The sequence below is a fragment of the Balaenoptera physalus genome (assembly GCF_965194825.1).
Source record: "Balaenoptera physalus genome assembly, chromosome: 11".
NCBI classification, from domain to species: domain Eukaryota; kingdom Metazoa; phylum Chordata; class Mammalia; order Artiodactyla; family Balaenopteridae; genus Balaenoptera; species Balaenoptera physalus.
Window position 1 is genome coordinate 53846030 of NC_138896.1, and position 17999 is coordinate 53864028.

Consider the following 17999-nt stretch of genomic DNA (forward strand, 5'->3'; position numbering starts at 1 on the left):
ACAGGTCAAATGGTACAAATTTTCAGTTATGAGAAGAATGAGTTCTGAGGATCTAATGTATGGCATGGTGACTATAGTTAATAACATGCTACTGTGTACTTAAAAGTCCCAAGAGTAAATCTTAGCATTCTCAGAACAACAAAAAAGAGTTAATTATGTGAGGTGATGGATTTGTTAATTATACTGATCTTGGTAATCATTTCACAAATGTATATCAAATCGTGTTATACACTCTAAATATATACAATTATATTTGTCAATTTTTCCCAATTACTCTTCAATAAAGTTCAAAAAAGACATTTTAAGACAAAACCAGAATAACTTATTTTCACTTTAATAATTCAAAAGATTTATTAGGATTCTGTCAGTCTGCTCCTAGAGGAGCAGGGAAACAACAGTGAACAAAACAGTTAACAGCTCTACGTTGTGGAGTTTGTGTTTTAGTGGGAGACACATGATACACCAATCAAAATACAACATAATGCCAGAGAGACACAAATGCTATGAAAAAATAAAGGGATAGCGTCTGAAGGAGGTTGCTATTTGGGGCAGATGATCAGGAAAACCTCTCTACAGAAGGGGACATTTAACAGAGAGCAGAAGGAAGAAAGGAGGTGAACTGCAGCTCTGGAGGGGAGCATCCGGTGGGCACACATTGGAAATCTGAAGGCATAGCTGAGGGGGCGGTTGATGGGGTGGAAGGTTTGTTACAGTGTGAGGGAGAAATTTCCTTTATTATATTTCCATTATTTCGGGTACTGTTCATAGTCATACAAGTACTGGATCACTCATATAGTAAATGTTTCTCGTGAGCCTATAAACCACACTTGGGCTCAGTGCTGGGGACAGTGGCCTATCACAAAACAAATATAAAATTCCACCTGGTGAAGGACAAGTGCATGGTGTGTGTAGGCCAGGGGCATCCTGCCCTGTTTTGGGGGGTTTGCCTGAGGAGGCTACATTCTAGCTGAGAGGTGAAGGGTGAGAAGAGTTAACCCAGTGACAAGTGGGAAAAGCAGTATTCCAGGCAGAGAGAGCAGCATGTGCAAAAGCCCTGTGGTCACAGGGAACATGCAGGGAGCAGCTAAGAGCAGTGAAGTCTGGGTGGAGGTAGAGCAGGAAGACGTGGCAGAGGCAGAGCATGCAGGGCTGTCCTCGTGTAGCCTGACTGAGGACGTGGTCTGTGAACTGTGAGCAGCTGGAGGCTACCGAAGTGTTTTAAGTCAGTTAAGAGTCTCAGAGCTTGGAGATTCCTTAAGAACTTGAGAAGTACAGCAGGTTTCACTGTGTCTCTACTTGTTCAGGTTTTCCTACAGGTTTATTTTGATCCATCCAATGAAAACTTCAGCAGCTTTTAAAAAAATTATCTAATGTAATAACATGAATGGGATTACACTAAGCAATAAAGTCCCAAAGAATTCCCATTCCAGGATTAGTCAAAGTTTTCTATTTTTATTAGATCATACTTGTTTATTATCCAGAAATCCCAAATATACATTCTGTGAAGAACTAACCCAAAATATTTCTCAGAGCGTCAGACTCTAAAATCTGCTCTGAAAATGCAGTTGAAGGAAGTGTACAGTTTTGGACTCTGTAATTGGAGTAAGATGCAGAGATAAAAAATGGAACCAAGGACCATATTTAGAGATTATTCTCCATGAGAAGGATAATAAAGACCTGCCTAATAATGATAATAATCAGATAAGAAATAATATGAGATAATAATCAGATAAGAAAAGGTTTTATGGAACTTGTGTTCCAGCACAATCAGTCCAGTGCCCATAGCACAATCAGTCCAGTGCCCACAAACCACTTATCTAGCAGCTGAGATATAAAGAATGCTCGGATGGGACTTCACTGGTGGTGCAGTGGGTAAGATTCCAAGGTCCCAATGCAGGGGGCCTGGGTCTGATCCCTGGTCAGGGAACTAGATCCCACATGCATGCCACAACTAAGAGTTCACATGCCACAACAAAGGATCCCTCCTGCCACAACTAAGGAGCCCATGTGCTGCAACTAAGGAGCCTTCCAGCTGCAACTAAGGAGACTGCTGGCTGCAACCAAGGAGCACACGTGCCACAACTAAGGAGCAGGAGAGCCACAACTAAGGATCCTGCCTGCCACAACTAAGGAGCCCATGTGCTGCAACTAAGGAGCCTGTCAGCTGCAACTAAGGAGACTGCTGGCTGAAACTAAGGAGTCCGCAAGCCACAACCAAGGAGCCCACCGGCTGCAACTAAGACCCAGTGCAACCAAATAAATAAATAACAAATATTTTTAAAAAAAGAATGCTCCCAGGCACTTCCTGCAAATGTTGATAAAGAACTTTCTGCTATTAAATAAGTTAATACCTGAGGAAGCAAAGGCAAAAGCAAAGAGCAAAATGACATGGGAACATCAAACTCTGGGGAACGTGGAGAGCCGGGGCAGGCATCCCAGGTCCACATGAATTGGCTCAGAGGAGCTCAAAAGAATTACACAAAGATTACAGAATGTGGAGGGAAATACCCTGGAAATAGATAAAAGGACAATTCAAGAAAAGGCATGAAGGTATGAGACTCAGAGCAGAGAATGTGAAAGATATTTGTTTTACTTTTGTTCAATTCACAAACTCAGAGAAAACACAAAGGGAAGGATATAAAAATATTCAAAAGTAACTGGACATGTCAAACAATATATTAGGAAACATCTTAAATTTGGAACAATTAGAATTTGAGAGATTTACAGCTGACATTTCCAGTGCATGTCCTTGACATCATGCAGTGAACAAGGTCCCATGATTCTCTGCCTGGGGGCTTCCTCCCAGCCACCCCAGGAGGCCAGGAGTGACTGAAGGTCACCCATGGAGTAGCCCTTAGCCACTTGTGACTGAGAAAAGAAAAAAAAAAAACTCCTACCTTTAATTTGGCATATAGGACAACTCTGAAACATCTCGTGCACTGTATCCCAGATAATAATCTACGGATCTGATTTTTTAAAAATAAATTTATTTATTTATTTATTTTTGGCTGTGTTGGGTCTTCGCTGCTGCATGTGGGCTTTCTCTAGTTGAGGCGAGCGGGGGCTACTCTCAGTTGCGGTGTGCAGGCTTCTCATTGTGGTAGCCTCTCTTGCTGTGGAGCACCAGGCTCTAGGCACGCAGGCTTCAGTAGTTGCAGCATGCAGGCTCAGTAGTTGTGGCTCACGGCGTCTAGAACACAGGCTCAGTAGTTGTGGTGCATGGGCTTAGTTGCTCCGCGGCATGTGGGATCTTCCCGGACCAGGGATTGAACCTGTGTCCCCTGCATTGGCAGGCGGATTCTCAACCACTGTGCCACCGGGGAAGCCTGGACCTGATTATTAATGTTTCCTGTACTGGCTGCTTTCCCTTCTCTGTCTCATTTCCTACCCCCCACCCCCCACCACTATTTCATGGAACCACCTACTAAATAAACTATTTCACTTGGATTCTTGTCTTTTGGAAAATCCCAAAGTAAGAAAGTAATGGAATGTAATTTAGAACTGAGTTCTTTTAACTCTGGCTTGTGAGCCTAAGTTTATTGTGTATTTTAAAATACAAGGGGCATTTCTAACAACCAGGAGAGAGGAAGGCGGGATAAGGGAGTAGAAATAAATATTTTAAAGCAATTTAAAAGAACAAAGAGCTTGATAGAAAGATGAATGGTCATACATTTGTGATATTCCTAAGTGAAATAATACCTTAACTGTATTAGGAGGTTCAGCTTTCCTAACTCTGTAGTTAATTTAAAAATTAAAAGAAAATATGAATCCATCTTTGGGCTAATAAAACAAAATAGTTATCATGTTTTAGATTTCTTCTTACATACTCTATAGATTTCCTGCCCCCCACCTCAACACACACACAAAATTATCATAATAGCGATTCTAAACTGAATTCACAGTCTTGGGAATAAATGTGCTTATTTTTAGTTTGTATTTTATTTGTTCTGTAATTTTGATTGACAATCAAATCTGTTCAGGAATATATGATTATTTAACACTTTTATGATTAAGCTTTTATTATTTTTGAAAAAGAATACAAAGTAGAACAAATGAAAACTCTTATTCCAGCAACAAGTAATGGGTGATTCATATCCTTATTATTAAGAGATTAAGTGCGCAGATAAACTATCAGTTTTCAAGGTACAATATTAACCTGGCCACCAATCTCTGCATCTTCCCATGAAGTTAGTTTCAAAAACAAAGATGTAAGAAATTTCTAGCAAAATAAATGAAAATTCACCCCTTAAAAACACTATTTTGCACATTCTTGTATGAAAGGACTTTGTAAAATAGGGCTGTTATTTCCAAATTCCACCCTCCTTGGAGAAGATTCATTCTGAATCCTACATCCAGGACTCTGATGAACAATAGACTAGATTAAAAAAAGAAGATGGAAGTGTCTTGATTGCTTGACCCGATGAATGAAATTTCAGAATATTTCCCTGAAATCTGCTGCATCTACGGACTACCATATCTGTTTGCTAATTTCGACAGATTCAGACAAATGATATGTGATCAGCAAAAGAAGATTCTCACTTCATGATAATTAATGGATTGCAAAGGAACCCTAAAAAGCATGCTAAAAAAGCCTCAATTCATCAAAATAATGCTCATTTACCCAAGAAGCACCAACTTTGTAAATATATGTGTAAGTATACATATCATCATTTATTCATTCACATAATAAAATTTATTCAGCACCTATTATTTGCCAGATGCTGGGATAGGTATTAGGACATAAAAACCCTTTCCTTGACCTTGAATGTCTATAGATGGAAAGAGAGCAAAAGAATCATATATACAATAGATGCAATAAAATGTTCCAAGTGTCATATTGCGTAGCAAGTCTACTAATTCATTCACAGATTCATTCAACGACTGTACACCTACTGTGCGCCAAAGATCACTTCAATTACAAGTAATCGAGGGGCAGAGTTACCTTAAAGGAAAGATAGTTTGTTATTTTAAACACATAATGGTATGATTCTATACATGTGTATTACCTGGGTAATTGAGGAAAACTTATTAAATATGTAAATATCTTTCCTTTGCAAGCCAAGAAAAGAAATGAAAGCCCAAACCAGTTAAAAAATGGTGTTAGAGAGCTATAAAATAATTGTCCTTACCAGGAATACAGAATTGTTCCTACAACAGATGTAAGTTTACTGCTTTCTTGTTTTTGCTTTGCCAGGCCAAAGTCAGCTACAATTCAAGAAGAAAAACAATTTGATTACATTTTCCCAGAATTAGCATTGTTCCTTAGCTTTTAACATTCTGCAAAAACAAAACAAAACAAAGCAAAAAGCTATTACAATTACAAGAGAAAGCTTTTCTTGTTTTCCCTGTCAAAATGCCCCATGCGCCAATCTTCTGAACCACTCCCAGCCTTCATTAATGGTGTACATACATTAGGTCATTATGCTATCTATATATATTGACATGATGAGGTTTCATTAAAAAATATTAAAATAAGTCTTTCTGACTGGAAGATAGGACAAAGTACTTATTGAACTTGTGATTCTACTTTTTTAGGTTACCCTTTATAATTTTCAAATAAATAAAATGAATCTAATGTTTTGGCATATGGCAGTCATCACCTCATCCAGCTAAAAATGTAAACAAATATGGTAAGCCTAAATAATCACCATGAAGGTCTGAAAACCTGAAATTAATGGTATCTATTTGTACAAAGTCATAGTAAATAACAATGTTCACAATCATCTCAAAATACTTATATAATAATATAATTATGTTAATACAATGGATTCTAATTTTTAAACTAGAACACTGAATATTTATATTTAATATTATCACTAGCTATATTTTTCAAAGCACCTTCACATACTTCTCTTTTTTAAGCCACTCAATAACTTAGGTCAAAGTGGTAGAAACAGATATTATTCCTATTATCATTGTATGGATTTACAAACATTTCAAGAGGCTTAATTACTAGAATTAAACAAAAAGACAGTGTTGAACCAGGGCAAAAATTCAAGTTGCTATTCCTAATAAAGTTTGATGTTCACAATATCACTTTTTTAAGTGTACTAAATATGTATGGAATTTCACTGTAATGAATTTTAATAAAAAGTATTTGATTATCTATACTAAAGTGTCTTTGACAGGTTGAAAATATTCTGAAGTACCTTGACTTCAAAGTAATATTAATTCATGTTATTAATAACAATATCCATTTACAAAACAACAACCTTGAACTAGCACAGATTTAGCTGCTTACATATATTGTCTATTTTAATACTCACAGTGCAATAGGAATTACTATAGTTAGTGCCTGTTAGTGCTTAAAGGCAAGGACTCTGGAACCGAACAGGCTCAGTTCAAATCCTGGCTTCATTATGTGCTACCTGAGTAACCCTGGGCAAGTTATTTAATCTCTCTTTGCAATAGTTTTCTTATCTGTAAAATAGGGATTGTAATAATATAGATAGTAGTACTATAATATTAAAATCTGAATAAGTTAACATATGCAAATGTAGTATAGCATAGTGATAATCAACTGATGTATATCGCTATTTAATCTTCACAACCACCCATTTTATAGATGAGGAAACTGAGGCTCAAAGAGAATGAGTGCCTTGCTCAGGGTTTCTCAGGGAGAAATGAACAGAGTTAGACATGAATTTGAGGTTGCTCAATCTAAAGCCCCAAATTCTTATCAAAACAGAATATAATACTGCCAACAAAGAAAAATCAGGCCCAAACCATTTTATTTACAAATTCAACCAAACACTTAAAAGATAAATATCAGTTATGCATAAACTCTACCAGAAAATAGAAGAGGAGAGAACACTTCCCAACTCATTTTATGAGGTCAACATTACCCTGAACAAGTCCAGACAAAGACATTACAAGAAAAGAAAAGCACAGAACAATATTCCCCATGAGAATAGATGCAAAAAATAAGTAAATCCAATCTAGGGATATATTAAAAAGGATAACAAATAATAACCAAGTGGGGTTTATGCCAAAAATACAACGCTGATCCAACATTTAAAAATTAATCAATATAGTTCACCAGATCAGAACATTAGAGAAGGAAATCATACGAACATCTCAATAGTTGTATAAGAAGAATTTGAGAAAATTCAATATCTATTCCTTTCAGCAAAGTGGAAAATAGACAGGCATTTCCTTAATCTGATAAAGGGCATCTATGAAAAACCTACAGCCAACTTTCTAGTTAATGTTAAAAGATTGAATGTCTTTCCCTTAAGATCAGAAAAACAAGGCTGGATGTTATCTTGACTTATGGTGATCATTTCACAGTATATAACAAATATCGAATCATTATGTTACACACCTGAAACTAATACAATGTTGTAGGTCAATTATATCTCAATTAAAGCAAAAAAGAAAAATAAAAAAGAAATAAAAGATATAGCTATCTTGTTAATATATTGATAGATATTTTGAAGAGATTGTTATATAAGAACATTTTTAATGTGCCTTGATAACTGAATTTTAAAAATAAATCAGAAAACATTATTTTCTCTTTCCTTTCAAAAAAAAAATAAAAGAAAGAAAACATACTAATTACAATACCATCATAGGAACAAATATCTAGGAATAATATGACAAAGGACATGAAAGACCTATGCAGGAAAAATTATAAAATTTTGTTACAGAGTCATTAAAGAAGATTAAAATTAATGGAGAGAAAGTCCAAATTCATGGATTGGGATTTTCAATATTATATAGATTTCATTCTTCCTAAACTAATTTATGTAATTCTAATCAAATGTCTTCATATTTTGGGCAGAAATTCACAAATTGAGTATAAAATTCATATAGAAATAGAAACTGCCAAGAGGAGCCATGGATTTTAATATAAAAGAGGACAGAGTTTTCTATAGTATATTAAGAATTATTACAAGGCTATAGTAATTAAGACAAGGTAGTATAAACTCAGGATACACAGAAAAAAAGGCAAGGATGTCCACTCTCACCATTCCTGTTCAAGATTGTACTACAGGTCCAAGCAAGTACAATAATTGCATACAAATTTTTGTGCGAAGATAATTTTTTATTTCTCTTTGATAGATTCCTTGGAGTGGGATTACTGGATCCTATGATAAGTGTATGTTTAATTTCATAAAAAACTACCAAGCCAAAATATTTTCCATTGTGTCCTCACCAGAAATGTATGAGAGTTCTAGTTGCTTCTGCCTCCTCACAAGCATTTGAAGTTATCAGGGGTTTTTTAATTAGCCATTTTAACTAGCATGTATTGGTAGCCCAGTATAGCTTTCATTTGCATTTCCCTAATGACTAATTGTGCTGAACATGTTTTATGTACTTATTTGCCATCTGTGTATCTTCTTTAGTGAAGTGCTTGTTCAAAATTTGGCCCATTTTTTCATGGGGTTGTTTGTATTCTTATTACTGAGCTTTCTTATTATTTGTATTATTGATACTAATTCTTTGTCAGATAGATGATCTACAAATATTTTCTCCTTGTCTTCAACTTATTTTTTCATCCTCTTAATAATATCTTTCATAGAACAGAAATTTTAAACTTTAAGGAAGTTCAATGAATTAATCTATATATATATATATTACGGTTTTGATGTTATAGTTTATTTTCATTTATTTATTTTATTCTGGTTGTGCTGGGTCTTCTTTGTGGCACGTGGGCCTCCCTAGTTGCAGCGTGTGGGCTTTCTAGTTGCGGTGTGTGGGCTCTAGAGCACACAGGCTTAGTTGCAGCATGTGGGGTCTTAGTTCCCCGACAAGGGATCGAACCTGGGCCGCCGGCATTGGGAGCACAGAGACTTAACCACTGGACCACCAGGGAAGTCCCTTGATATTATAGTTAAGAAATATTTGTCTAGTCCAGGCTATTCTGCTGAAGAGGCCACATAGAGAAGAGGGGTCCTGGTGAATGAGAGGTCAAGTTCCAACCAAAAGCCAGAACTAATTGCCCATCATGTGAGTGAGCCTTCTTGGAAGTGGATTCCCAGGCCAAGTCAAGGCTTCAGATGATGCAGCCCTGGCTGACAGCTTGACTGAAGCCTCATGAGAGACCCTGAGCCAGAATCATCCAGCTAAGCTGCTGCTGGATTCCTGTCCCTTGAAATGGTGAGAAAATAAATGTTTGTTGTCTTAAGCCACTAAGCTTTGTGGTAATTGGTTACACAATAATGGATAATTAATACAACCACTATCACCTAGTCCAGGACACCACGAACTCTCATCCAGGCTACTGAACTATACTTTCTAAGCAGACTCCCCACAGCCATCACTACCCTCCGAAACATAATTCTGCATACCAGAGTCACAGTGGTCTTTGAAAGACCTAAAGCAGATATCACTACCTAAAGGTTAAAATTCTTTAAAGGCTTCTGATAGATATTAAGAATAAAGACCAAACTCCTACCAGGCATAAAAGGCCACACATGATCTGGGTTTTCAGAAACGTCTTTCTTGACCGTACTATCAAAAACTCATCCCTTTCCTCAATTCTCTCCTATTATATTTATTGAATTCTTACTATCTTTTAATCTGAAATTACTTTCTTTGTTTTTATTTACTTAATATTCATTTACATATTGGGGTCTGTAATTCCTAACCAGAATGCAAGATTCATGAGAGCAAAGATTTTGTGTGGTTTATCACTGTAGACAGATGGAGATGTATCTTTTGATACATATATAGACATATATGCATATGTATGAGTATATTTATCTATCTGTCCTCTCGATACAGTAGTACTACTGACAAATGAGAGGGCTAAGCTCTACAAAGTGTTTTTAAGAACTATGCAAAAGCTAGATGGCTTGTTATAACCTTTCCATTTCTCTATAGTGCAATGGAGAAAACTGGTAGAAATAGCATAGTGTTTCAATATTTTTGGGAGCTCACTATAATTTTGATATACATAAACTTTGACCAACTTACTATCTAAAATAATACTTTGACTTTTAGTTCTAATGCTACATAGAAATTATCCTGTTTCTATAAAAATGCCACTGATCTTGAAAGGCAAAAAACCAAGGATTGGCACTCACAATGACTCTACTCACTCCAGTTAATTGAGATAATGGCAGAAACTTGGACAGCTGTCTGCAAAATCACCGACGGTCAAGAAGTACTCTTTTTTTTTTTGAACAAGGACATTTTAATTAGTTAATTAATTTATTTTTGGCTGTGTTGGGTCTTCGTTTCTGTGCGAGGGCTTTCTCTAGTTGTGGCGAGTGGGGGCCACTCTTCATCACGGTGCGCGGGCCTCTCACTGTCGCGGCCTCTCTTGTTGCGGAGCACATGCTCCAGGCATGTAGGCTCAGTATAACAATAGATGAGAAGCACTTGGAAATACTGCACAGATATAAGGTGTTCCCATTCCTCTCCACATGAGCATTCATCCATCACATGTCTGTCAGAAACTCCCAAGTTCACAGCCAAGCCAGAAAGCCCCAGTCTTTGTCTGGGGATTCACCCCCAGCCCTATGAAGCACCTGCCTCTTCACACCCCATCTGGGATATCCCAAATCACAGATGACATCACATCTTCCCCATTTCCTAGGCTTGAAATCTCTGACACGTCTCTCTTGCTCCTACACTTACTCACTCACCAGGTCTTATATCTGAATTTCCAATTGTTTCTGTGATCACAGTTTAAATATGCCAGGAGCCCAGGCACTCTCTACTCCTGCAATAACCCAGGTGTACCTCATTAGAAAGCTTTTCCTTATAATCCATTCTACAAAGTATTTAACAGTGGAAAAATCTACCAACCCCTGTCTTCAGCACAGTAGGTCCCCATTAAGTACCAGAAGGTCTCCTGATTACTATTCTTTATAAAGTTTCCAGCTGCCCTATCTGGCCTTCAAGATGGTACATGTACATACTGATTCACTCATTTGTCCAACAAATATCCACTAAGTATATACTATGTTCCAGGTAATGGGCTAGGTACTAAAGATAAGATGGTAACCACATCAGAAGCCATCCATATTGACACAACCCTTAGGACCAGTGGCAGAGATACACATTAAACCAAGAATCACACATATAAATGTAAATTTACAGTTAGGATAAGATGATTAAAGAACAGGTAAATATATGATATTATGAGAGGGTAATGTAGGGGACACAGCTGATCAGGAAAAGCTTCTGTGATAAAATGGTGGTTGAATGAATATATGAAGGAGGGCAGGAGTTAACTAGGTAAGAAAAGAAAGTGGAGAAGAGACTTCCAGGCTGAGGAAGCTACATATACAAAGGTCCTGTGATCAAGGGAGCATGGTCCATTGAGGAACTGAGAAAAAGCCAGGCTTGCCAGAGAGTAGAGAATCAGGGATAAAGGACTCTGCAGGCCATGCTCAGATGACTGAGCTCTCTCATTATCAGCCAATCTAAAATGTCCACTCCAAAAAAGTATTGGCCTCACGCCTGTACCACACTTGATTATGAGCACCTGGGTGCCCTTAAGCCTGCCTTTTTCTTTGCCCAAAATGGCTTCCCTAAGGGAATACTATAAAGAAACTCGGTTAAAAGATGAACTCCAGAGGAGAGGAGAAGATGGCAGAAGAGTAAGACGCAGAGATCACCTTCCTTCCCACAGATTCATCAGAAACACATCTACACGTGGAACTGCTCCTATAGAACACCCACTGAACGCTGGCAGAAGACGTCAGACCTCCCAAAAGGCAAGAAACTCCCCACGTACCTGGGTAGGGTAAAAGAAAAAAGAAACAACAGAGACAAAAGAATAGGGATGGGACCTGCACCAGTGGGAGGGAGCTGTGAAGGAGGAAAGGTTTCCACACACTAAGAAGCCCCTTCGCAGGTGGAGACTGCGAGTGGCAAAGGGGGAAACTTCGGAGCCACGGAGGAGAGCACAGCCACAGGGGTGCGGAGGGCAAAGCAGAGAGATTCCTACACAGAGAATCAGTGCCGACCAGCACTCACCAGCCCGAGAGGCTTGTCTGCTCACCCGCCAGGGTGGGCGTGGGCTGGGAGCTGAGGCTCAGACTTCAGTTGGATTGCAGGGAAAGGACTGGGGTTGGCGGCGTGAACACAGCCTGAAGGGGTTAGCGCACCACAGCTAGCCGGGAGGGAGTCCGGGAAAAGGTCTGCAGCTGCCGAACAGGCAAGAGACTTTTTCTTGCCTCTTTCTTTCCTGGTGCGCGAGGAGAGGGGATTCAGAGCGCCACCTAAATGAGCTCCAGAGACGGGCGCGAGCTGCGGCTATCAGCGCGGACCCCAAAGACGGGCATGAGACGCTACGGCTGCTGCTGCCGCCAACCAAGAAGCCTGTGTGGAAGCACAGGTCACTATCCACACTGTCCCTCCCGGGAGCCTGCGCAGCCCGCCACTGCCAGCATACCGTGATCCAGGGCCAACTTCCCCGGGAGAACGCACGGCGCACCTCAGGCTTCTGCAACATCACGCAGGCATCTGCCGCCACAGGCTTGCCCCGCATCCGTACCCCTCCTGCCACCTGGCCTGAGTGAGCCAGAGCCCCCGAAGCAGCTGCTCCTTTAACCCCGTCCTGTCTGAGCGAATAAGAGACGCCCTCAGGCGACCTAAACACAGAGGCGGGGCCAAATCCAAGGCTGAAACCCGGGAGCTGTGCGACCAAAGAAGAGAAAGGGAAGTTTCTCCCAGCAGCCTCAGAAACAGTGGATTAAAGCTCCACAAACAACTTGATGTACCTGTATCTGTGGAATACCTGAATAGACAACGAATCATCCCAAATTGAGGAGGTGGACGTTGGGAGCAAGATATATTATGTTTTCCCCTTTTCCTCTTTTTGTGAGTGTGTATGTGTTTGCTTCTGTGTGAGATTTGTCTGTATAGCTCTGCGTTCACCATTTGTCCTAGGGTTCTGTCCGTCCGTTTTTTGTTTTTTTGTTTTTCTTGTTTACGTAAAAAATTTTTTTTCTTTTTTTCTTCATAATTATTTTTTACTTTTTATTTTATTTTATCTTACTTTATTTTATTTTATTTTATCCTCTTTCTTCTTTTCTTTCTATTTTTTCTCCCTTTTGTTCTGAACCATGTGGATGAAAGGCTCTTGGTGCTCCAGCCAGGCATCAGGGCTGTGCCTCTGAGGTGGGAGAGCCAACTTCAGGACACTGGTCCACAAGAGACCTCCCAGCTCAATGTAATACCAAACGACGAAAATCTCCGAGAGATCTCCATCTCAACACCAAGACCTAGCTTCACTCAACGACCAGCAAGCTATAGTGATGGACACCCTATGCTAAACAACTAGCAAGACAGGAACACAGCCCCATCCATTACCAGAGAGGCTGCCTAAAATCAAAGTAAGGCCACAGACACCCCAAAACACACCACCAGATGTGGACCTGCTCACCAGAAACAAAATATCCAGTGTCATCCACCAGAACACAGGCACTCGTCCCCTCCACCAGGAAGCCTACACAACCCACTTAGCCACTGGGGACAGATACCAAAAACAACAGGAACTATGAACCTGCAGCCTGCAAAAAGGAGACCCCAAACACAGTAAGATAAGCAAAAAGAGAAGACAGAAAAACACACAGCAGATGAAGGACCAAGGTAAAAACACAGCAGACCTAACAAATGAAGAGGAAAATAAAAAAGAGAGGAAATCGGCAGTCTACCTGAAAAAGAATTCAGAATAATGAGAGTAAAGATGATCCAAAATCTTGGAAATAGAATAGAAAAAATGCAAGAAACATTTAACAAGGACCTAGAAGAACTAAAGAGGAACCAAGCAACGATGAAAAACACAATAAATGAAATTAAACATACTCTAGAAGGGATCAGTAGCAGAATAACTGAGGCAGAACAACGGAAAAGTGACCTGGAAGATAAAATAGTGGAAATAACTACTGCAGAGCAGAATAAAGAAAAAAGAATGAAAAGAACTGAGGACAGTCTCAGAGACTTCTGGGACAACATTAAAGGCACCATCATTCGAATTATAGGGGTCCCAGAAGAAGAAGAGAAAAAGAAAGGGACTGAGAAAATATTTGAAGAGATTACACTTGAAAACTTCCTTAATGTGGGAAAGGAAATAGTTAATCAAGTCCTGGAAGCACAGAGAGTCCCATACAGGATAAATCCAAGGAGAAACACACCAAGACATATATTAATCAAACTATCAAAAATTAAATATAAAGAAAACATACTAAAAGCAGCAAGGGAAAAACAACAAATAACACACAAGGGAATCCCCGTAAGATTAACAGCTGATCTTTCAGCAGAAACTCTGCAAGCCAGAAGGGAGTGGCAGACCATATATAAAGTGATGAAGGAGAAAAACTTACAACCAAGATTACTCTACCCACCAAGGATCTCATTCAGATTTGATGGAGAAATTAAAACCTTAACAGACAAGCAAAAGCTGAGAGAGTTCAGCACCACCAAACCAACTTTACAACAAATGCTAAAGGAACGTCTGTAGGCAAGAAACACAAGAGAAGGAAAACACCTACAACAACAAACCCAAAACATTTAAGAAAATGGGAATAGGAACATACATATCAATAATTACCTTAAATGTAAATGGATTAAATGCTCCAACCAAAAGACACAGACTGGCTGAATGTATACAAAAACAAGACTCCTATATATGCTGTCTACAAGAGACCAACTTCAGACCTAGAGACACATACAGACTGAAAGTGAGGGGGTGGAAAAAGATATTCCATGCAAATGGAAATCAAAAGAAAGCTGGAGTAGCAATTCTCATATCAGACAAAATAGACTTTAAAATAAAGACTATGACAAGAGACAAAGAAGGACACTATATAATGACCAAGGGATCGATTCAAGAAGATATAACAATTGTAAATATTTATGCACCCAACATAGGATTACCACAATACATAAGGCGAATACTAACAGCCATAAAAGGGGAAATCGACAGTAACACAATCATAGTAGGGGACATTAACACCCCACTTTCACCAATGGACAGATCATCCAAAATGAAAATAAATAAGGAAACATAAGCTTTAAATGATACATTAAACAACATGGACTTAACTGACATTTATAGGACATTCCACCCAAAAACAACCGAATACACATTTTTCTCAAGTGCTCATGGAACATTCTCCAATATAGATAATACCTTGAGTCATAAATCAACCCTTGGTAAATTTAAGGAAATTGAAATCGTATCAAGTATCTTTTCCGACCACCACGCTATGAGACTAGATATCAATTACAGGAAAAGATGTGTAAAAAATACAAACACATGGAGGCTACACCATACACTACTTAATAACGAAGTGATCACTGAAGAAATCAAAGGGGAAATCAAACAATACCTAGAAACAAATGACAATGGAGACACGACGACCCAAAACCTATGGGATGCAACAAAAGCAGTGCTAAGAGGGAAGTTTATAGCAATAAAAGCCTACCTCAAGAAACAGGAAACATCTCGCATAAACAACCTAACCTTGCACCTAAAGCAATTAGAGAAAGAAGAACAAAGAAACCCCAAAGCTAGCAAAATGAAAGAAATCATAAAGATCAGATCAGAAATAAATGAAAAAGAAATGAAGGAAACAATAGCAAAAATCAATGAAACTAAAATCTGGTTCTTTGAGAAGATAAACAAAATTGATAAACCATTAGCCAGACTCAATCAATGAAACTAAAAGCTAGTTCTTTGAGAAGATAAACAAAATTGATAAACCATTAGCCAGACTCATCAAGAGAAAAAGGGAGAAGACTCAAATCAATAGAATTAGAAATGAAAAAGGAGAAATAACCACGGACACTGCAGAAATACAAAAGATCATGAGAGATTACTACAAGCAACTCTATGCCAATAAACTGGACAACCTGGAAGAAATGGACAGATTCTTAGAAATGCACGACCTGCCAAGACTGAACCAGGAAGAAATAAAAAATATGAACAGACCAATCACAAGCACTGAAATTGAAACTGCGATTAAAAGTCTTCCAAAGAACAAAAGCCCAGGACCAGATGGCTTCAGAGGTGAATTCTATCAAACATTTAGAGAAGAGCTAACACCTATCCTTCTCAAACTCTTCCAAAATATTGCAGAGGGAGGAACACTCCCCAACTCATTCTACGAGGCTACCATCACCCTGATACCAAAACCAGACAAATATGTCACAAAGAAAGAAAACTACAGGCCAATATCACTGATGAACATAGATGCAAAAATCCTCAACAAAATACTAGCAAACAGAATCCAACAGCACATTAAAAGGATCATACACCAAGATCAAGTGTGGTTTATCCCAGGAATGCAAGGATTCTTCAATATATGCAAATCAATCAACGTGATACACCATATTAACAACTTGAAGGAGAAAAACCATATGATCATCTCAATAGATGCAGAGAAAGCTTTCAACAAAATTCAACACCCATTTATGATAAAAGCCCTGCAGAAAGTAGGCATAGAGGGAACTTTCCTCAACATAATAAGGGCCATATATGACAAACCCACAGCCAACATCATCCTCAATGGTGAAAAACTGAAACCATATCCATTAAGATCAGGACCAAGACAAGGTTGCCCACTCTCACCAATATTATTCAACATAGTTTTGGAAGTTTTAGCCACAGCAATCAGAGAAGAAAAAGAAATAAAAGGAATCCAAGTTGGAAAAGAAGAAGTAAAGATGTCACTGTTTGCAGATGCCATGATACTATACATAGAGAATCCTAAAGATGCTACCAGAAAACTAGTAGAGCGAATCAATGAATTTGGGAAAGTAGCAGGATACAAAATTAATGCACAGAAATCTCTTGCATTCCTATACACTAATGATGAAAAATCTGAAAGTGAAATTATGAAAACACTCCCATTTACCATTGCAACAAAAAGAATAAACTAGCTAGGAATAAACCTACCTAAGGAGACAAAAGACCTGTATGCAGAAAATTATAAGACAATGATGAAAGAAATTAAAGATGAAACAAATAGATGGAGAGATATACCATGTTCTTGGATTGGAAGAATCAACATTGTGAAAATGACTCTACTACCCAAAGCAATCTACAGATTCAATGCAATCCCTATCAAACTACCACTGGCATTTTTCACAGAACTAGAACAAAAAATTTCACAATTTGTATGGAAACACAAAAGACCCCGAATAGCCAAAGCAAACTTGAGAATGAAAAATGGAGCTGGGGGAATCAGGCTCCCTGACTTCAGACTATATTACAAAGCTACAGTCATCAAGACAGTTTGGTACTGGCACAAAAACAGAAATATAGATCAATGGAACAGGATAGAAAGCCCAGATATAAACCCATGCACATATGGTCACATTATCTGTGATAAAGGAGGCAAGCATATACAGTGGAGAAAAGACAGCCTGTTCAATAAGTGGTGCTGGGAAAATTGGACAGGTATATGTAAAAGTATGAAATTAGAACACTCCCTGACACCATACACAAAAATAAACTCAAAATGGATTAAAGACCTAAATGTAAAGCCAGACACTATCAAACTCTTAGAGGAAAACATAGGCAGAACACTCTATGACATAAATCACAGCAAGATCCTTTTTGACCCAGCTCCTAGAGAAATGGAAATAAAAACAAAAATAAACAAATGGGACCTAATAAAATTTAAAAGCTTTTGCACAGCAAAGGAAACCATAAACAAGACAAAAAGACAACCCTCAGAATGGGGGAAAATATTTGCAAATGAAGCAACTGACAAAGGATTAATCTCCAAGATTTACAAGCAGCTCATGCAGCTCAATAACGAAAAAACGAACAACCGAGTCCAAAAATGGGCAGAAGATCTAAATAGACATTTTTCCAAAGAAGATATACAGATTGCCAACAGACACATGAAAGAATGCTCAACATCATTAATCATTAGAGAAATGCAAATCAAAACTACAATGAGTTATCATCTCACACCGGTCAGAATGGCCATCATCAAAAAATCTAGAAACAATAAATGCTGGAGAGGGTGTGGAAGAAAGGGAACCCTCTTGCACTGTTGGTGGGAATGTAAATTGATACAGCCACT

General features: G+C 38.4%; 1 protein-coding gene across 11 annotated transcripts in view; it reads right to left on the reverse strand.

The window, feature by feature from the left end:
* Window positions 1–17999, reverse strand: part of NEK10 (NIMA related kinase 10) — a 332836-nt gene that overhangs the window by 208540 nt on the left and 106297 nt on the right. For all 11 annotated transcript variants that reach the window (XR_014251269.1, XM_082415109.1, XM_082415111.1 and 8 more), the window contains one exon: window positions 5130–5205. Coding sequence is in view for 10 of the 11 variants with exons in the window: in XM_082415109.1 (XP_082271235.1) it covers window positions 5130–5205 (76 nt within the window). In the remaining variant the exon portion in view is untranslated. The remainder of the gene's footprint in view (window positions 1–5129; window positions 5206–17999) is intronic.